This window comes from Nicotiana sylvestris, chromosome 1, assembly GCF_000393655.2.
Source record: "Nicotiana sylvestris chromosome 1, ASM39365v2, whole genome shotgun sequence".
Lineage (NCBI taxonomy): Eukaryota > Viridiplantae > Streptophyta > Magnoliopsida > Solanales > Solanaceae > Nicotiana > Nicotiana sylvestris.
In genome coordinates, this window is record NC_091057.1 from 145,164,805 (window position 1) to 145,187,760 (window position 22,956).

At 36.2% G+C, this 22,956-nt stretch overlaps 1 protein-coding gene across 1 annotated transcript; it reads right to left on the minus strand.

Moving 5' to 3' along the window:
• Positions 1-8,296: 8,296 nt before the first annotated feature.
• On the minus strand, positions 8,297-8,632 carry LOC104221806 (uncharacterized). The gene has a single exon (XM_009772943.2). The coding sequence runs from the start codon at positions 8,630-8,632 to the stop codon at positions 8,297-8,299; it is 336 nt and encodes a 111-aa protein (XP_009771245.2).
• Positions 8,633-22,956: the final 14,324 nt, after the last annotated feature.

Genomic DNA, 22,956 nt, shown 5'->3' on the forward strand with positions numbered 1-22,956 from the left:
AATTGGTCTGCTGATTTCAGTGCAAATCCTTTTATTCTTTTTAATCACAAGTTAAAAAAATTAAAGAAGGCCCTTTCATTGTGGAGTAAGGTTACATTTGGAGATATTTTCCAAAAGATAGCAAGTATGGAAGAGGTAGTGATGGTTCATGAAGTAGAATTTGAAGCAAATCCTACAGGAATGAACAGGGAAAGACTACAAAAGGTTCAGGCAGAATTGATCAAATGTCTTGCACTAGAGGAGAAATATTGGCAACAAAAGGCAGGCATGACTTGGTTCAAGGAAGGGGATAGGAACACTAAGTTCTTCCATGCACAAGTGAGAGGTAGAAGGAAGAGACTTCAGCTTAACAGAATTCAAAACAGTGGAGGAACCTGGATTGAAGAAGAACAACAAATTGCAGAAGAGGCTATCAAATTCTACGAGGAACAGTTCACAGAAGAAGCTACTCCTTCATCATTTGATATCGTAGAGCATGTTCCTAATCTGATTAACACTGAGCAGAATGCAGAATTGATTAAGCAACCAACAAAAGAGGAGGTTAAAGTGGCAGTACTTGGACTTAATGGTGATAGTGCTGGGGGGCCAGATGGTATGTCAGGAAAATTTTATCATTCTTGTTGGGACTTAATAGGGGATGACCTGTACGACATGGTGAGGGATTTTTTCAATGGCCATGAGCTACCCAAGTGTGTAACACACACAAACCTAGTTCTGCTACCAAAGAAAAAAGAAGTTACCACCTTTTCTGATTTAAGACCAATAAGCCTCAGTAATTTTTCTAATAAGGTTATATCAAGGGTGGTTCATGAAAGGCTAGTGAAATTTCTCTCAAGTCTGATATCGGAGGAACAAGCAGGTTTTGTTAAGGGAAGGAATATAGTAGAAAACATCCTTTTAACTCAGGAGATAGTGACTGACATTAGGCTTAGAACTAAGGTTGGACCTAATGTCATCCTGAAGCTAGATATGACCAAAGCTTATGATAGAATATCTTGGCTATTCCTAACCAAGGTACTGAGAAAGATGAGATTCACAGAAAGGTTGATAAGGGTTATCTTTGGATTAGTTTCAAACAATTGGTATTCTATTCTAATAAATGGTCAAGCTCATGGGTTCTTTAAGTCCTCAAGGGGAATAAAATAAGGTGATCCTGTATCTCCAACTTTGTTTATATTGGCAGCAGAAGCATTATCTAGGGGTCTCAATGCACTACACACTAACCTATATTTTTGTGGATTTGGGATGCCAAAGTGGAGTCCAAAGATCAATCATTTGTCATATGCAGATGACATGATTATCTTCTCATCCTCAGATGAAACATCTCTGATGCTGATTATGCAAGTGCTGAAGGCATATGAAAATGCATCTGGGCAGCTTGTTAACAAGACCAAATCAGTTGTGTACCTGCATCATTTAACAGACATGGAAGTGGTCAGCAAGGTAGAAAGGATCACAAGCATTCATAGGAATGATTTCCCTATCATATATCTAGGTTGTCCGATATTTTATGCAAGGAGAAAGCTGGAATTCTATCAGCCCCTAATTACTAAGGTAATGGACAAACTGCAATCATGGAAGGACAAGTTATTATCAGTAGGAGCAGGGCAATTCTCATATCCCATGTGTTGCAAAGCATGCCTATGCATCTACTATCAGCTGTAAACCCTCAAAAGTATGTGATAAATAGGTTGCACAAATTGTTTGCTCAGTTTTTTTGGAGCAGCACTGTAGGAGGAACTAGTAGGCATTGGGCTTCATGGAATACCTTATGCATGCCAATTGAGGAAGGAGGAATAGGTTTCAGGTCACTGCATGATGTAGCAAAGGCATTATTCAGCAAGTTGTGGTGGAATTTCAGAACAAAACCGAGCCTATGGAGCTCTTTCGTATGTCAGAAATACTGTAAAAAATTAAATCTTGTAATTGTTCCATGGAAAAGGGGGTCCCACATCTGGAGAAAAATGTTGGAATGCAGAGATCTGATTGAACATCAAATCCTTTGGCAAACAAAAATGGGATCCTCACTATTTTGGTATGAAAACTGGACAGGTCTTGAGGCACTATATTTTTTAGTTCCTCAGGACTTTGGCATTGATAAAAATGTACATAATGTAAATGATGTTACCTTAGATGGTGAGTGGGATGTGGACAGGCTATATGAAATACTTCCTGAAGACTTAGCAGTACACATTATGGAGAAAATCAAACCACCTTCACCGACGCAGGTTCTTGACAGGCCTTGTTGGATGCTGGAAACAAGAGGATATTTCAGTGTTAAGTCAACATGGGAGTATACGAGAAGAAGAGACGAACCAAGAACAGCTTATAGAATGATTTGGGTAAAGGGACTGCCTTTTAAAATATCATTTTTCATGTGGAAAGTGTGGAAAGCAAAGCTACCTTTAGATGATTTCTTGAAAAGGATAAGCTACTGCATGCCATCAAAATGTTGGTGTTGTGTACAGCCTGATGAGGAATCTCTTCAGCACTTGTTTTTTAGATCAGAAACGGCAAAGACAACTTGGAAGTATTTTCTATCGAGGGCAGGAATAGATGTGGAGGGACTTACAATGCACCAAGCAATCACAAAATGTTGGACTGCAAATGTGTGCTTAAGGCTAAAACCAATAATGCAAGCACTCCCCTCATGCATAGTCTGAGAACTTTGGAAAAGAATAAATAGTATGAAGTATGGTGATGGAGTGACAACAAGCAGGGTGATTTATCAAGTTTCATCAAATCTTCAGGCTTTGGTGAAAGTGAGAAAGCCTGGGATGATTATGGTACCTCACAAATGGCAAGATCTATTAGCTGTGATGGAAAATTTCACTCCTAAACTTAAGGTTACAAAAGTCATGTGGGAATTTCCAAGTGCAGGATGGCTAAAAGTTAATACGGATGGTGCATCGAGGTGAAATCCAGGCAGGAGCTCAATAGGTTTTTGTATAAGAAATGAAAATGGTGACATAGTCAAGTCAGTAGGGAAAGAGATTGAGGAGACAACAAATACAGTAGCTGAAGCGAAGGCCATGGTAGAAGCACTAAGGTTCTGCAGATTTAAACAATACTCTCATGTATGGCTTCAAACTGACTCAATGTTATTAAAAAAGATAATGGATGGGATCTGGAAACCACCATGGATCATATATGAGCAAGTAGAGGAAATGATGCAACTAATGAATGGGGGCAATTACACAGTTACTCATATTCATAGGGAGGGCAACAAGCTGGCAGATCACTTGGCTAATTATGCTTTAGATCATGGAGAAATAGAATGCCAACAATTCTGGCATCTAGATGCACAAGGAAGGAGGTTGGTTAATGAAGATAAGCTGCAATGTACAAATCTAAGGGTGAAGGTGAACAGGAGATAGGAAGCAAAGAGAAAAGGAAGAGCAGGAGGCATATCAACTTAACCGACCAATATATTCAAATCCTAAGGGAGGAGGATATAATGGTTGGTATTTCTAACTATATTTTCTCTACTGCAGGTGACACTAAGATGCTTAAGGCACTCCATGAGGCAACTTTCGAGATAATTGATGCTAAGGAACAAAAACAGATAAATAAGCGAGCACAACAACAGAGACAAATGGCATTGGCAACCCAACCAGCATGGGGTGAAAGCGTGCTTTCAGTTCATTGGATATACAACCAGCATGGGGCAGAAGTGTTTAATATCACACGCATGGTTCGGTTACAAGCAGGATATTGGAATATAAAAATGATTCCTACTCATTTCGAGCACAACATGAAGCAAATGGCATTGAAAACACAACTAGCATGTGCAACAAATATTTTTTCGAGTAAAGCAGGCAACAAAGGCCAATGTGTTTTATTTAGCATGCTTCAATCCACTTTCGGATTAAATAATCTTTTAATATGCACACAAGGTTTAATGGGGAAGGCCTGGCAGACAACACATGCTGCTGTAGGTGGAGCTCACGTGCTTTCCAACACAAAGCTGTCTCCTTTAAGACGAAGAAATAGGAACGCAGCAAGGGGAAAGAAGGTGCAGCTGCCATGCACGATAACGTTTGTCAAACTTCACGAGATCAATATATGGGAGAGATTCAAATATTATGCTGAATTTGTGCGAGAGACGTACACTTTTTGGAGTGGAATTTACAGCAAGAACAACAAGCATATGGCGACAGAAGATCGACATTAACAACATTAATGCACGCGCGAAAGTAATTAAACACAACAACTGAAAATGCCAAGGGACAAAGAGCACGCAATTCTGAATATTTTAATGTGCACACATGGTTTAATGTGAAAGGCATGGCAGACAACACATGTTGTTGAGCAAAGGGATCTTCACTCTTCGGCTTCAGCGCTGTCATGCAACAAGAACGAAGCAGATGTCTGCTACTTCAAGAACAGACGTCGAGCACAAAACAGATGGCGTGCAAGATTAATGCTGTGCACTGGTTTCTCAACAGCATGTGGAACCTCAAGAACGTATGCTGGAAACGTATTAAAACATGGAGGAACGCAAATGACATACAAAAGTACATCGGAGGATACAAAATGACAGTTGCAAATGGATTGCACGCAATTAATAGAAGGAACGTTGCATTATGCTTTTCAAATGCACATTCGGGGATGCTGAATTATAGTACAAAGTTTAATAGCATTAATGTGATATCAATGTTGAGTGCATTACTCAATTTTGATAATAGGATATTTGTTAAGTTCAAACTCTATTTCAATCAGTTCGTAGGATATCATGACATTGTATTTCGTATTTTTAATGATTATATATAAAACTAACCCTAGGCAATTGCCTAGCGGAATAAAAAAAATAAATTAATGAGAATATAACTCAAATGAAGTAAGTAATGAAGAGTCACACCTGGGGTAAAACTTGACCTACCCACTTTTCCTTAAGTACATTGTTCTAACTCATTCACTAAATTTAAAACTAATTTTATTTTTATGAAAGTTTAATCGATTTAAGTTTAATATTGTAGAAAGCTATATCAATATATTGTAAGTTGCTTTGAGAAATCAAGAAAGTATTAGTTAGTTTTTTCAAATCTATCCTTGATCCAGTAAATAATATGAAAAAAAATGAGGATATATAAAGAGTAATTTGAGAAAATATAAAGGATAAATCGATTAAAATTCTTATATTAATGCTATTAAATGATTTTCTTAATAGATCTGCTTAAACCTTAAATTTGAATGGGAGAGGAAAATAATGTAACCTGAGAACCTATTTATAATTATTTATTTTTGATAAATCTACTAAGCAGAGTTCTTAGGGCTAATTTTTATATGTTTTAAATAACTTGATATTGTATGTAAAAAATTATACATATAAATTAGACAAAAAAATTAATCATGAAATAAGCTCCTTTCAAAATTTATATGCTCCATTGTTTAGCAGTGTTATTGGGCCCGTGCTCAACAGCCTGTCCGTACTAGTCATGTGAATATCACATGATATTCATGCTTTATTCTAGTTTTTAAACAACAAAACGATATGTATGAGTTTAGAAAGTATTTTATGTGATAAATATTTATACTAATAAATAGACAGAAAACGACTAGTAAAATGTAAACTTATTTTTAATAGGTAAACTACATAGTTTACCCATCGACCTTATACCCAAATTCCTCTTACACACCTGTTCATTACAGGGATAATATTACACACTCAAACATTTTAAAAGTGTGTTAATAACACATCACTTTAACTACGTGGCACCTGCGTGTTCTTCACATAGCATAGGCACGTAATGCTAAGAATTTCATGTCAGAAGATTTATAAAGAATCCACGTGTCTAATTTTTAAGTTTTTTTCTTTTTACGCCAATTAACAAATTTTAAAAAATAAAAAATAACCCCTCCCATTCTTGTCTTCTTCCCCGCCCCAACCCCCCACCCCGCGTCTTCTTCCTAGTTCCCCACCCCCAAATTTCGTTTCCCCTCCTCCTATTTCGTCTTCTTCCTCGATTCAACCTTCTCTTATTCTATTTTCTTTTGGTTGCTCGAGATTCGGAATTTCTTCGAAAATTTCTTGGTGGTAGTTATGTCACTGAGAAGGGCAGAATTGTTGAAGAAATTAAGTTTTCAATTTCTTGTTTTGGAATTTTGTTGACAAAGTGGTCGTATTGCCAAATAAAGAACTGAAAATTTTCCTTTTCGTTATTTTCTTCTGGCTCACCATTATTGAGGTTTGTGAAAAGAAGAGATAATATCAAAATGAAGGGTTGGTCGGAGATGGAGTTTCAGGCGAAATTCCGGCCAGTGAAGTTTTTTTGGATATGTTATTTGTGTGTATCTGTTTGGGTGTTACAACTAATATTTTTGTGGTAACTATGGCAGAATATTTTTTTTTACAAAGAAGAAGGGTTTGCAACCTTTGGAAACAGCCTCCCTACCCCAGGGTAGGGGTAAGGTCTGCGTACACACTACCCTCCCCAGACCCCACTAAGTGGGATTATACTGGATTGTTGTTGTTGTTGTTGTAAAGAAGAAGGGTTTGCAATGGTGGAGAAGGTGGTGCAGTGGTGGGGAAGGTGGTGCACTGATTGTTGAGTTTTTTATTTGAGTGGGTCGGATCTTTAAACGGGTTGGGTGATTAAAAGAGTCCTTTTAATTTAGAGACGCGCGTATGATGCACAACATAGACTATTACTTGGACCGATCAAAAGTGGTGTGTTATTGACACACTTTTAAAAGATTGAGTGTGTAATATTATCCCCGTAATGAACAGGTGTGTAAGAGAAATTTGGGTATAAGGTCAATGGGTAAACTATATATTTTGCCTTTTTAATAGGTGTTCCTAACATATTTGAAGTGGGAAGTGAAAGAATGTAAAAAGAACAATATTTTCTGAAAAATAAAGGTATTTGAAAAGTCATATTGTAATTACACTATATAATTATCACCACTTCTTATTTAATTATACCTAACTCCAATAGCTAGCAAATTAGAAATAACATTTGTGATAGGTTTACCTTTTTGAAGTATGTTTGAGGTGAACAAGGACATTAAACTACTTGTTTCAAGATCAAGTCAATCAAGATCCTGAGAAAACGATTGAGACTAATTAGTATCCAGTATATTTATCAGATTCATCCATCCAATATTTGAGGTGAGTCCTATTGATGTAGTACAAGGATCAAAGCTAGCTAATTATTTCTTCCTTTTTGTGCAAGTTGCATTTCATAAGTCTCTGCGGGACGTTTGGTACGAGGGATAAGAAGGGATAAGATGTGAGGTTAAAATTTATACTGTGTTTGGTTGACGGTATAAATTTATCCTAGAATAAATTTATACCACCAATCAAACAAGGTATAAATTTAATCCCAGACTTAATCCAGAATATCCCATTTTATTCCATCAAATGTTGGATTATTTTATTCCATCTCTTATGTGGTATAAATTAGTCCTGGAATTATAGATTATAACCCCAAGATAATTTAGTCCGACTCCTGAATGAGTTACCAATTCTGAGCTAGCTACAAAGAAAACCTTGGCTTTCAAGTGGTTAACTCTACTAAGTACCATGTAGGGCTGTCATGGCCTAAGCCCAAATAACCCGCCCCATCCTTCCAAGGTTGTTGATCCTCCAGTTTATTGAACTCAGTCCATTTTGATCTAACTCATCTTAACTTATTTAAAGTTGGGCCGAATGATCCATGAGTATTTTGCCAAAATATTTTAGAAATATATATATTTTTTAAATTTGATATGTTAAATATGACCATAATAAAAAAAGTCTTATTTAATAATTATACCATTTATAAGAAAATAACACATATTTATTAAAGCTTGGTAGAGTTGGGTGAGTTGGGCTATGACCCAAATTTTAGTCCATCTTGACCCAGCCCATCTCAGCTCATGTAACTTTTGGGAGGGTCGTTTGACTCACCCATTTATTGTCTCTAACCTATTTTGACCCACCCAGCTTTTATGGTGAGATTGTTTTCATTTTGTAATGGTTGCCACGATTTTACGTAGTACATGTTTTATAGGATTGAAATTCGTGCAGACACTCATAGAAATCATGATTCTTTATATCCACAAACTCAACTGGAATGTCTCTATACATTTTTTGAAGTTGCTCTATATTGTTTTGAGTTTTAATTAACTCTATGCACTGAAATTGTAAGAAATATTTACAATACTTATGTTACAAATAAATTTCCCTCTATCAATGTAATATAACAACAATTCATCTTTCCAATCGATCTCATGATACACTACAAGAGTACAAGTAGCCACAGCAGAAGCCAGACAAAGAAGACAATTTTAACTCTTTTTAATCTCTAGAGTCTCAACATCCACCACCACCGCCACCACAACCACCACCTCCACCGCCACAGCCACCACCTCCACCCCAACTGCTGCTGCTAATCCCTCCACCGCCACCACCACCACCATTACTACTGTAAGTACTAGTGATAACAACAGCTCCTGTTGTGTTCTTGCGTGTAATTCCACCCTTTTCAGCATCACGGTTCACTTGTAAATGAGGAGGAGGAGGAGGCGAAGAACCAGCAGTTATCTGGTGGCTTGTTATCTTTCTGAATAAGTTGCAAAGCCAAATCATAAGAAAAAATAAAGCTATATTAGAGCCAAAGAGTATGAGAGCAATAGCATATGGTTTCATGTTGTGACAACTAATTCTCAATTGGTACTCAGCTGAAAACTCTTTGTGATCATGCTTTTATAGCATCAGATTTCTATAGAGGTTTGTTGAATAAGTTTATTAGATTGTACTTACCAGATATGAGATTGGAAATAAGATGGAAATTCTCCACACTAGACATTTGGCACATTTAACAGTTCTAAAAGTATATAATTATATTTTCTTATTGCACTATATATACATATATAAAATTACATGAGTAAGCCATTTCATTTGCGGTAGACCAAGACTAGTCATCACAATCATGATATTGTAGTTGAGTGGGAGAGAAGAAATGTGGCAGTTTCTTTGAATCTTTCTCTTGCTTAATATATTCCATACTTAGTATACTTAATTATTCTAGGTAAAAAATTTTAATTGATGCGCAGAGATTTGACATATTGATTCTTCTAGCCTTTCATAAAAATGTTTATATATTTAGGTGTGGGCATGTAAAGAGGAGAGGCACTGACGCTCCGGTGAGGAGGTATGAAAGGCTGGCGTTGGAGGGCCAACGAAGAGGTAGAGGCAGACCGAAGAAGTATATATTGGGGTGAGGTGATTAGGCGAGATATGGCGTTGCTCCAGCTGACTGAGAACATGACCATAGATAGGAAGGTATGGAGGTTGAGAATAAAGGTAGAGGGTTAGGTAGCCGAGCGTTGTCCTTATTTGTCACAGTTGCTTTGATACATCTCTTAGTGTCCTTTGGGTACTTCTTTTTATTCCTAGATTGCTGTTACTGCCTTGTGTCGGTTTTCTGTTTGCATTACTTAGTTTTGTATTTTCGTTTTGATTGTCAGATTGATTTGCTTGTGATTGCCCATTCCTTTTTCCTCCCTGAGCCGAGGGTCTTATGGAAACAGTCTTTCTACCTTTTTTAATGTAGGGGTAAGGTCTACGTACACTCTACCCTCTCCATATCCCACTTGTAGGACTACACTGGGTTTGTTTTTGTCGTTGTTGTTGTTGTGGTTGATAGAGCATTTAAATCAATTGAAAACACTCTGCTTTTCTGAAAACAGACTTGAACGACGCTATTGTTGTTCGAATAATATATGTCAACTATTTTAAAACTGATCCATGTAAATATTTTAGATTGATTTAGAAAATCTAGCACGTTATGAGATCTGAGACTTTTTATTGAAACTACGTAGTAGTTAGAGTTCTGAAATTAGTCATCGTCCATAATTTACTAAGTATACCTTGCTATAATAATCTCAGCCTTAGTATTGTTTCTACGACGAAATGTATTAACTTTGTTGCATCTCAAAGGAGAAATATTGTAAGTTTAACCTCTCTTATCATAGAGCTCCATATTTTTATTCTACAAACCAATGCAACATTAAAAAATACAAAGATAAGTTGAATCCGGAAGCTGAAATATATAATATTGAAATTGTTCATTTGAACGGAAACATTGAAATCATACATAAATTAAGCAAAGGATTTCAAAAGAAAAGCAAAGTGGAAACAAGAATATATTTAGAAACATAGAACAACGTACTGATGGAAAATCTGGATATGCCGATTTCTGGCGCAAATTACTCAGATAAGCAAGAAATCCTTACAGTTTCTATTAGCAACTTCGTCAATCTTTGATTTGCAGGTAAGGTGGTTTCATATTTGTTGTGCAATTTGATTTGCTTCATATTGTCGTCTGCTCTTATAATTATCCACATTTAATTCCAAGGACACTATTAAAAACTAGTAAGGAATAAGAAATTAAAAAAGAGAAAGAAGTATTAAATGGATAACGAAAGTAGTTTAAACTAAGCTGGAGAGGTACAAGAATATATAACATATCTATTAGTTTTGTGATCGCTTTTTACCTTGGTGAAGTGTGTTACGTTTGATCTAGGTGAACAAATTAAGGCATTAAACTAGGTTTCATGAATTCTCAGGCATGGTAGTCTTTATACATTCCTTTTTGGTACAAGATGAGGGGCCAAGAAAGAGATGGGAGAATGAATGAGAATAAACCCTCGTACATAAATCTTGCATTCTCTCTAACTCAAGTGAAATTACAATGTCTCAATACATTTTTGAAGTTAGCCTTTGCATAATTGGTAAAATTATTGTTGTGTGACTAGAAGATTACGGATTCGAGCGGTAAAAATAGTCTCTTGCAAAAATACAGGCTAAAGTTGTGACCCTTCCCCAAACCCGGCACTGTCTATTGAGTTTTAACATTCACGGAAATTGTAAAAAATATTTACAATACTAATGGTACAAAATATTTTCACACATTACAATACTAATGATACAAAATATTTCACACAATTAATGTATATAACACAAATTTATTTACGACATATATATCCTTGTTATAGATTAAAAGTACGTAGCCAGAATAGACACAGAAGTCGACTTTAACTCGTTTTAATCTCCACGCCGCCTCAAAATCCACGGACACCTGCGCCGGCAGCGCAACCACCTCCACCCCAAAACATCCCGGCCCTCCACCAAGACAACGAATGCCCGCATCTACAGGGGCATGCATTGAAATTATAAAATATATTTACAACCCTGATGTTACAAAAAAAATTCACTGGTATATCACACAAATTCATTTTTCCAATCTCATGATACACTAAAAGTAGCCACAGCAGAAGACAGACAAAGAAGACATTAAACTATTTTTAATCTCTATAGTCTCAACATCCACCACCACCGCCACCGCCACATCCACCACCACCGCCACTGCCACCACAGCCACCACCTCCACCACCTCCACCCCAACTGCTGCTGCTAATCCCCCATCCACCACCACAACGAATACCCGCATCTACAGGGGCACCAGTGTAAGGATATAAAGCACTACTGGCAAAAGCAGTCGTGTTTTTCTTGGGTGTAATAATTTCACCCTTCTCAACATCACGTTTCTCTTGTAAAGGAGGAGCACCGCCAGAGATCGGGTGGCTCTTTTTCTTTCGGCCACCGCAATACAAAACCAAAACAACAGCTGCTACACAGCCACATGCTATGAGCGCAATAGCATATCCTTTCATCTTGTAATATAACTTCTTAATATTGGTACTCTGCTAAGAACTATTTATCATCCTTTTATAGCATCAGATTGCGTAACCAACGCAGTGCAACTTCAATTTTCTATTCAAGTTCGTTGAACAATTCTTTATAAGATTGTACTAGATATGAGTTTTGAAACTATATGCAAATTCCTTACAATAGACTTTTGCCAACCTTAAAATTTACAAAGTATATATTTATATTTTCTTATTGCAGCATAAATATAAAAAGAGGGATAAGCTATTTTATTGCGCAGACTAAGAATTTATATAAGTCGATAGTCACAATTGTGACGTTGCCGTTGAGTGGAAGAGAAGAAACGTGGACAGTTTCTTTGAATCTTTCTCTTGCTTAATTCCGTATATGGTTCGTACTCAGTAGATGCATTAAATTTTTATTTACTATAAACTACTAGCTAGTTAGATTGTTATAAGAGTTCTGAAATTAGTAGAGTCATCATAATTTACTAAGTATATACACCTTGCTTTAATCTCAACTTAAGTACTGTTTCTGCAACACAATATGTTAACTTTGTTGCATGTCAAAGGAAAAACGCTGTAAGTGATCGCAGTGCTCCATTAATGCAACACTAACTAAAAAGTATACTAAAAGATAAATTGAATCAGGAAGCTAAAATTATACTAGTATAAGATGAGCATACTAAAAAGGTATGCTCCTCTCTTGACACACTTTGTTTTATACTTTGAGCTTATAGGCTTTGGCGAATCTTTGACAGACTGTTGAAGAGATTTGCAGTCCCAAGGAAATTGATTCTCAGAATTGAATCTGTTGAGATTCATTCCAAGATTAGATACAGGGCTTCCATAGACGATCGTCAGTCATGAATCGTTTATGAAAGCCTTGTACAGATTCAATTCTGAGAATCTAATTCCCTTGGGTCTGCAAATAGTTGGCACGAGGCCCAAATATTGCATTCAGCCCAAAACATGATGATAGCAAATAATTTTCAATCAAATACGCGGTAAAACAGTCAGTCGGGATGGATTAAGTCACAATCCCCAACGGTGCACGGCCCCATGCTCGTCATCTAGCGTGTATGTTACCTCAATATAGCACAACGAAGTGAAATCCAGAGTTTTATACCCTCAGGACAACATTTACAATCATTACTCACCTCAATCCGGTCCAAACTCTAGCCCGCGACGCCTTTGTCCCTCGAATCGGCTCAACTCGCGTCAAATCTATCCAAAATCAGAATCACGACATCAAAATATGCCAAGGGAACGAAGCCCATGCAAAAATAATCAATTTACAACATAAATCCCGAAATTAACCAAAACTCGACCCCCGGGCCCACGTTTCGGAATTCGATAAAATTTATATCAATAGATTCCTTATCTCCCCGCGAGTTCATACATATCAAAAGTCCCAAAATCCGACCACAAATGGCCCCTCAAATCTTCAAGTCAAGGTCTCCAATACCAAGCCCTAGTTTCCCATTTTTTAACCCTTAATTTCCGTAATTACAACTCTAATCCGTAAAATAATACCATAGAAACAAGTTTTTGGTTCAACAATCTTACCTCCAGACGTTATCCCTTGAATCCATCTTCAAAATCTCCCAAAAAGCTCCAAAACCGACTTGAAATGGTAAAGAACAACTCAAAAATCGCAAAGGAATTCTTTTATACCTTCTGGCCCAGGCTTTTCGCACCTGTGGCCCTTTTACCGCTTCTGCGGTCTTGACCACCGCACCTGCGGTTTCCACTAAAATGCCCAAAGTCGCATCTGCGACCATATAACCGCACCTGCGCCATCGCAGGTGCGCTCAACACTCTGCATCTGCGGCTCCTGCCCTTCGCATCCTTGACCGCATCTGCGGTCCTCTCTTCGCATATGTGGTGTCGCACATGCGGTCTCCAAATCCGCAGGTGCTGAAACAACAGAAGCAGAAAATTTTGGAGCTTCACCAAAACTCCAAACTCTCCGTCAACCATCTGAAATCACCCCGAGGCCCCCAGGACCTCAACCAAAAACACCAACAAGCCACATACCACCATCCAAATTTATACCAATCTTCGAAACACCTCAAACAACATCGAATCAACCGAAACACATCGGATTCAAGCTTAAGATTCTCAAAATCTTCCGAATTACATTTTTGATCAAAAAGTCTACCAAACCACGTCCGAATTGACATGAAATTTTGCACGCACATCCCAAATGACACAACGGACCTACTGCAACTTCCGGAATTCTATTCCGACCCCTATATCAAAATCTAACCTATCAACCGGAAAACGTCAAAATTCCAATTTCGCCAATTCAAGCCTAAATCTACTCCGGACCTTCAAAACATATTCCGATCACGCTCCTAAGTCCCAAATCATCTTCCGAAGCTATCCGAACCATCAGAACTCACATCCGAGCCTTTTAACACATAAGTCAACATCTGATTGACTTTTCCGACTTAAGCTTACTCAAAAGAGACTAAGTGTCTCAAACCTTACCAAAACCTCTCCGAACCCAAGCCAACCAATCCGATCACACATAGAACCGATAAACAAGACAACAAGAAGCAGAAATGGAAGAAACGGAACGGTAACTCATGAAACAACCGGCCGGATCGTTATAGTATGATGCTAAGTACTTATTTATCTGAACAAAATACCACTACTGGTTGTCTCTATGTTATGGTGCCATCGAATATTTCATATCTTATTATGAGATTTATTTACTTTTATAATTAAGTGAACAAACACAATTTCTCAACTTTGTTTTCCCCATCGTTATAATTGACTTCAAAGTACGGGACTATTGAGATGACGATATGCCATTTTTGTTTCCAAAATGCCCTTCTAATACTACCAATTTTATCTTTTTATCGGTACTACCAATTACTCAGCTTTTTTTGAATTTTTATTGTTACCATGTTGTAATTATCAGCATTGCCACGATCTTAAATACATGTTTCATAGGATGGAGATAAATGCAGACATTTATTATAGAAATGTCGTTTATAACCGCAATATGACATGAATTTTCGGGCATGATAGTCTTTATACATTTCCTTTTGGTACAAGATGTAGTATTTGAGAGCAAAAATTTCAATAACACTGTTTCAATATTTTTTGTAAGCAGATACACGAATTATCTTGAGTCGTGCTTGCCACACCTCCTTTTTTCGCCCGCGCCACCTTAAAAGGGCGCGGAAGGGAGTTTTTTCTAATTAAAGGACAATCGAAACGAGATTTATTTATTTATTCAGAGTCGCCACTCGGAAGATTTAGGGTGTCCCAAGTCACCAATTTAATCCCGAATCGAGGAAAATATTCGACTTTCCAAATGAAGTCTGCGAACCAGAAATTCTAAGTAAGGAATTCTGTTGACTCGAGGGAAGGTGTTAGGCACCCCCGAATCCCGTGGTTCTAGCGCAGTCGCTTAAACTGTTGTAATGGCTAAAATATCTGATTTTTATACCTGTTCAAAAACTATAGTGCAATTTCAACTTTTAACCGCTTTATTGTTATTATTATTTTTATAGAGAATTGCAACATCGTGAAAATATATCTCGAACCACGTCACATCAATGTACCCATGGTTATCGACATATTTCGACTCTGTTGAGATTTGGATTTGGGTCACATAAATGTGCACCCGAGTTTTAAGAAAATTAAATTATTAAAGGCGCGCCTAAAGCGCCTAGCGTATCAATTACTTTGGGTAAGGCCGGGACAGTTTGCTAAACGGTCCATTCCGAAGTCTAAGCAATTTTTAAAGTAAATATTTACCGAGGGCCCCACAATTTTTATATTTTTACTCGGCGAGGCTCATCTCATTCTTTTTAAAAGAACGGTCCCAAAGCGACTACATTTCTATTTAGGTTGTTCTCTAAAATAAAAGAAAATGATCCTAGTTAATTACATGCTAAAAAAACGTGACATATTAATTGCTAGATTAAGACATATGTTATTGGAAGAGAAGATTACTAAAATTGAAATTATAAATAAAATGCAACATCGACAAATAACATATTCAAAAAAAAAACTAATTAACCTATAGCTAGATTAAACTCGCATGGTTAGACGAATTGATTCATTGGGACTAAATGCTTTTCAACTATTTGAAACTGAACCCACCTTAATTACTGATGCTTACAAAAGTTTGTTGAAGCTAACTCGTTAACTTGGATAACCTATTGGATTAAGGTTCTTATCCTTTCTACATTGAATCGCGCTTCAAATATGTCAAGCCTACAGATTCTATAAAATTAATGGCCTTTTTATTTCTGCCTAAAACTGACAGAACTAAACCTATTCAAACAATTATCCCTTTAAACCAAACAAATCCCCTTTTTAAACAAACGAGCTGCCTGAACCAAACATTAATACCTAATTCACACAATTAGTCCAAATTTATGCCTTAACTAGGTTTATCAGCAGGTTCACGATTAACTTGTTATTTCAGACTGATGCCGGCTCCAATTAGGATTTCCTAAACTTGTTTAATTCTAATAACTCAATATACTTAATTCGAAATGAAATAGAATTCTAACTAACATACACTGGAAAACTATTAATAGTTTACAAATTACAGTTTATAATCAAAAGAAAATAGTTCTAGCCAAATATGAATTCCATCGTCCATGTTCTTAATTTGAATTACAAAGATAGATTATACATCTGCCTACCATTTGACTATTAAACATGCAAATACAAATTAAATACTTGAATATTTCTTTTCACTATAACAGCCGCGTCACAATGATTTGAAAGTGTACCTGATAGTAAAAACAGAAGAAGAAAGTGAAGATCAGTAGACCAGTAGCTACAACAGCGACAATCAGCACCAAGCAGTACAACAACAACCAGTAAACCCAGCTCAAACGAAACTGAAAACCCCAACAATACCAAAATGAAATACAGACAGATGCAAGGAAACAATAGTTTCTGATTTTCAAATACTCAAGAAAAGCAGCCTGACAACTCTTAGTGCAAAAGTTCAAACTCAACACTCTAAATCTTAATGTAAAAGTTCTGATTTTTACTTTCTAAATTTTTCCCTCTCTTTTCCAGTATCTTTTTCCATATCTCTTCTTTCTTTTTTTTTTAGTCCAGTTTTTTTCTCTCTTATTCAGTCTGCTTTTTTTCTTCTAAAATCTGTTGTCGTTTTTTTTTTCTGTCCAGACACTCCCCTCTCTTTATACAAGTCTGTCCCCTCTCACTAAGTGCTGCCCGACCCCTCTTCTTTTCAACAAAATCAGAATTCCCACTAAAAATCTGCTCTTTTTACTTTAAATCCCACTAAGGAAGTCTTTTCCCTGATTTTCAGCTCCCCATTACCTTTTGTTCCCTATTAATGCATTAGTTAATACCCCCATTAACAAAGCACTAATACTAAAGTATGGACTTAACTGTTTCAATCCCAAATTGCCCCTGAAAACCCTTAAACTGCAGCTATAACCAATTCTCCTAAGTTCTGGACTGAATTTCAACTAAAATGCAACCTTCTAACTCAATACTATCCAATTAACACTTGTAAAACTGAATTCAAACCAATGTCATATCCACATCAGTCCCTAGTCTTCAACAAGAAACATTATGATTCAAATCATTAATCCTATCAAACAATTCTGACCTTACATTGGATCACACAACATTACAATATAGATGAAGGATTCAGGGAACAGACTGACTAAAACAAAACAAAGGAACAATTTCAATACACTGAACGAAACCAAACTGAATTTAAACCAAAACATCACATTAACACCATACAGAACTTGACAAAACAGTGAAGCTAAAGTTGAACCAACAATCACATTAATACTGCACATCAAACTTCAATGATAGTTCGTACTCACATCCCAAACCAAATGGAACAGTCATTGAAACCAAGATAAATGGCTGAAGTGAGATAGTACACAGGGAACTAGGCTGAAATGAAAGGCTAACTACACAGGGAACGCCTTAAGCTTCAATAAATTCAAAAATAGAAGAGGTGTGGCATTGAATTCGCATATGTAAAACTAACACATAATGTAGAGCAACCTTAGCAAAATGATCATTTTGAACAAAATAAAAGAAAAGAACAAAGGAAATAAATAATCGAAACAACACTGAATACACAAACTTAGACAGACAAAATAATAAAACAAAAACTCACCGGATGAACGGGAACTCAAAACCTGGTGCCCTTAACTTGCATTCAGACTCCCATTTTGGCTTTTGAGATCGAAATGAACCTTAATCGAATGTTCTCGGCTGAGAACATTCGACTAAGGTCGATTATGACCTTAATTTCTTCTAATTTTCCTTAACCCCAGAATTAGGGTTTCTTAGTCGATTTTTCTGATCGAAAGTCCGACCCATTTGGTACTGATTCGAGGAAAACTGTTAGGATAGTGGGAATGGGGTGGCTTAGGTGGTCAAATGGTGTTAGTTTGGGACCGGTTGGAATGGAGCCGCCACCAGGGAATCTCATGGCGGCGTTAGGGTTCTTGGCTTCGATTCGATATTCGAGAGGTTCCAGGTCGATTCGAAGGAAACCAATGAGGTTCTAGTGGTGAGAGGGGTCCATGGGTTAAAAGGTGTGAGTTTGGTGGTCGTCAGATGAACTAGGGTTTCTGGCTGCATCTTCGATCGAAAATTCGAAGACGTTGGCTGGTATTTGGAGGATAAGGTTCAGAGATTTAGGATAGAGAGGTTGAAGTAAGTTCAAGGTGTGAAAATGGAGAGGTTTGGCCACTGTCCGCCGCCGTGGGCGACTTCCGGTGGGCGCAGGGCGGTGGCTCGAGGTCTGGTCTCTGAAAACTTGGGGAAGAAGAGAGGAGAGGGGGGTCTGGCCTGGGGGTGTGGGGTGAAGCTTTAGGCTTATATGTTGGGGTAGAGAATGGATCCTGGCCGTTAGATCAAATGAGATCCACGGCTTGGATCGCTTACTTAAGTGAAACGACATCGTTTCATTTTCTTTAAGACCGGATCGGTCTCTTACGGGAACGGGTCGGGTAAAGGGGAATGTTTTTGGACCGTTGATCAATTCAAATCAATGGCCCTTATCAAAGCTTCCCCAAAACGACATCGTTTGGGGTGTCTTTGAGACGGACTGGACCTGGGGTCGTTTGGGCCTGTTTGAACGGGCAACAGTGGCAGGTTTAAGGTATATTTCGTTTGGGCCTTGAAGCTTTTGGCCCAAATCAGGATATTCTAATTTTGAACTCTTTTCCTTTTTCTTCTTTAATTCCTAATTTTACACAATTCCTAATTAAATTGTAAAATCAAAAATACAACTAACCAAATATTAATTAACACTTGACAATAAATATCACACAAGTTAAACATTTAATTAAAAATAAAATCACACAAAGGCATACTTAAATGACAAAATTACAACACTTACATATTTTTTGTGATTTTCCCTCTTTTAAAACCAACTATGGTTTATTTAATTCCTAAATATATTTTTATTTTATTTTATCCTTTTATATAAACCAATGATTAATTAATTATGAAAATGCAACATTAATTCCTAAATGCACATGTACCTATATTACTATTTTTCTGTATTTTTCTTTAAGTAGAATAAAATAAACATGTACAGATAAAATGCCACGAAAAATTCAAAATCATATACAAAGAAAAATTATTTATGATTTCTTTTGGAGTAATTCTTGTGAGGAAAAAATCACGTACTCACAGTGCTGGGCACTGTCCTTAGAAACTATTTCAGCAGTGTGAAATATTTTTCCAGGATTAAACAAGCTTACCTCTATTTTATTTAGAGGATACAAAAATCAGCAAAATTAAATATTACAAACTCAGTTAGCAAGTAGGAAAAGTAAATAAGAAAGGAAACACCTAATGTTTAATATTGGACAACAAAAGAAGAAAGAAGGCGTGAAAGCAAAGGAGATGAATGATGTTTTTGTTGATGGTCATTTTCTTGTCAAGTGAGAGCCTATTTATAGTTGTAATTACATGAACTTGGCTTTTGCATGGCAAAAATGTGGCTGAACATTTACCACTTTTTAGACTTCTTTTGCCACTAATCATAACCTTCTAGAAGGGCTAAAACACTTGTCCAAAGGGCATTAAAATATTGCCACAGTCCCCCACTATTTTAAAGACCTTTTGAAATAAACTTGCTAGATTTGTATGGTCTAAATGTAACAGGTTTGGTGTCTTCTGGACGATGAACCAAACTTAGATCAATAAAAATTTAACTCACAAAATTACTAGTGAAATATAATATTTCAATGAACCAATAACTTTCATTGTAAGTCAGAGATTTTATCAATCACACTTCGACCTCACAATTTTGATGTTCAACGCGGTTTTGCGCCACTAGGCCATGCACATGGTGATTCATGAGAGCTCTAGAGACGAGGACAAAATCTCATAGGAGCGGCCCACTCCACTCTCATATAGGTGAATTCATCAAGTGTATACTGCTTTTAAATACACCATTCATAAGGACTATAAAATTTATTAAGAGTTATAACTCAGCCTCTCAATTAGTAGCAGTCAAGCGTTCTCTTTTAGTGCTTCAGTGCCAATATCGACTTGTTATTACCCATATGAACCTACTTCATGGGATCTCCAATCACATAGGTTGGGTTATCATCTCTATTGACAACATGTCGGCCTTAACCCCATCTCTTTTGAGGTTTGAAGAATTAATTTTCTTCCCACGGGTTTAGTCAGAGGATCGGCCAAATTTATCTCCGAGTTCACAAAGTCATTGGAAATTATTCCATCTCTCAACAGCTGTTTTATGACATCATGTCTCAATTTCATGTGTCTACTTTTACAATTATAAGATTTATTCTTTGCAATAGCTATTGCCGCTTGACAATCACAATGCATAGTCACATGAGGCAATACGTCCTTTATTAAAGGGATATTAGCTAAGAAGTTTCTTAGCCACTCTGCCTCAGAACCAGCTAACTCCAGAGCTACAAACTCTGATTTCATAGTCGATCTAGCAATGATCGTTTGTTTAGCTGATTTCCATGATATTGTACCACCACCAAGGGTGAATACATAACCACTAGTGGATTTTATCTCATCTGAATCAGAGATCCAATTTGCATCACTGTATCCTTCTAAAGTAGAAGAAAATTCACTATATAGGATACCATAATTCATGGTTCCTCTCAAATATTTCATTAGTCTAGCTAATGCAGATCAATACTCTATGCTGGGATTATGAGTATTCTACTCAGTCTACACACTGCATAGGCTATATCAGGCCTTGTAAAATTCATTAAATGCATCAGACTACCAATAATCTGAGCATATTTAGACTGAGCAACTGAGTCACCATTATTCTTTTTCAACTTAGAGTTAGCATCAAAAGGAGTGCTCATAGATGCGACATTAAAATATTCAAACTTCTTAAGAAGTTTCTCAATATAATGTTCTTGTGACAACATTATTCCATCTTCGCTCCTTATAACTTTAACTCCCAATATTGTATATACTTCACTCAGATCTTTCATATCAAAATTAGCAGACAAAAATAATTTTGTACTTTGCACAATATTTAAATTTGTACCAAATATAAGCATGTCATCAACATACAGACATATTATCACATAATCATTGTCTACCACTTTAGTATAAACACATTTATCCGCCTCAACTGAAAAAAATCGTCTCTCAGTAAGACTTGTTCAAATTTCTCATACCACTGCTTAGGAGCTTGTTTAAGGCCATAAAGAGATTTAATTAATTTATAAACTTTATTTTCTTATCTAGGAATAACACAGCCTTCAGGTTGAACTATATAAATCTCGTCTTTTAAATCACCATTTAGAAAAACAGTTTTTACATTCATTTGGTGAATAAAAAGGTTATGGATTGAAGCTAAGGCAATTAAAATTCGAATAGAAGGAATTCTAGTCACTGGTACAAATGTATCAAAATAATCTATATTTTGTTTTTGAGAAAAACCTTTTGCTACTAACTGAGCTTTATATTTATCTAAAGATCCATCAGGATTAAATTTCTTTTTGAAAATTCATTTACAACCAATAGGTTTTGCACCAGGAGGTAAATCAGTTAAAATTCATGTATTATTTTTCTTAATAGAATCAATTTCAATTTTTATTGCCTCTTTCCAATATTTAGCATCTGAAGAAGATATAGCTTCAAAATAATTTGATGGTTCATTATCGACAAGAAAAGTTTGAAAATTATTTCCCTATGAAAAATATTTTTTTGTAGGCCTTTTACTCCTTCTCAATTCCTCATTAGAGGTAATTTCATTATTTGTTTTAACAGGCGTATGGGAAATTTTATAAGATAGTGGAAAAATATGTTCAAAGTATTCTACATTCTTTGTCTCAATTATAGTATTGCAATCAAGCACATCACTTTTTAAAACAAAAATCTATATGCAACACTATGTTCAGCATATCCAATAAGCATGTAATCGGCAGTTTTAGAACCTATTTTTCTCTTTTTAGGTTCAGGCAAAAGAACTTTAGCAAGGGACCCCCGCACTTTTAAATATTCCAAGTTAGTTTTATAGCCCCTCCACAATTCATACGGGGTTTTGTCATTTCTTCTATGTGGTATTCTATTTTGTAAGTGACATGCAGATAAAATAGCTTCACCCCACAAGTTATCAGGAGTATTAGAACTAACTAACATAGAGTTCATCATCTCTTTCAATGTTCTATTTTTTCTTTCAGCTACTCCATTTGACTCAGGTGAATAAGGTGGAGTTACTTCATGAATTATTCCATTCTTTTCACAAAAATCATTTAAATATAAATATTCTCCACCTCTATCTGATCTAATTCTTTTGATTTTTCTACTAAGTTGATTTTTAACCTCAGTTTTATAAGAAATAAAAGCATTAAATGCATTATCTATATTTCTAAGCAAGTACAACTTAGTGTATCTAAAAAAATCATCAATAAAAGTCACATAATATCTTTTACCACCTCTAGTCATAGTGTGCTTCAAGTCACCTAAATCAGTGTAAATTAAAGACAACAATTCAGTTTCTCTATTTACGGAAAAATAGGGTTTTCTAGTACTTTTGGCTTCAATACATATTTAACACTTGTCAATATTATTTGAGTCTAAATCAGATATTAATCCGAGTGACTACATTTTCTTTATATATGCGATATTAATATGTCCTAATCTAGCATGTCATAAAGAGATAGACTCAACCATATAAGCAGAAGCAGATACATTTCCATTGATAGCATTAGAAACATTAAGTACAAAGAGTCCTTGGTTACAATAGTCTTTTCCCCCAAACACATTATTTTTGGTCATTATGATCTTATCAGATTCAAA

Coding starts and splice junctions, on each gene's coding strand:
- LOC104221806 (XM_009772943.2), bottom strand. CDS start 8,632: ATGAAACCATATGCTATTGCTCTCATACTCTTTGGCTCTAATATAGCT.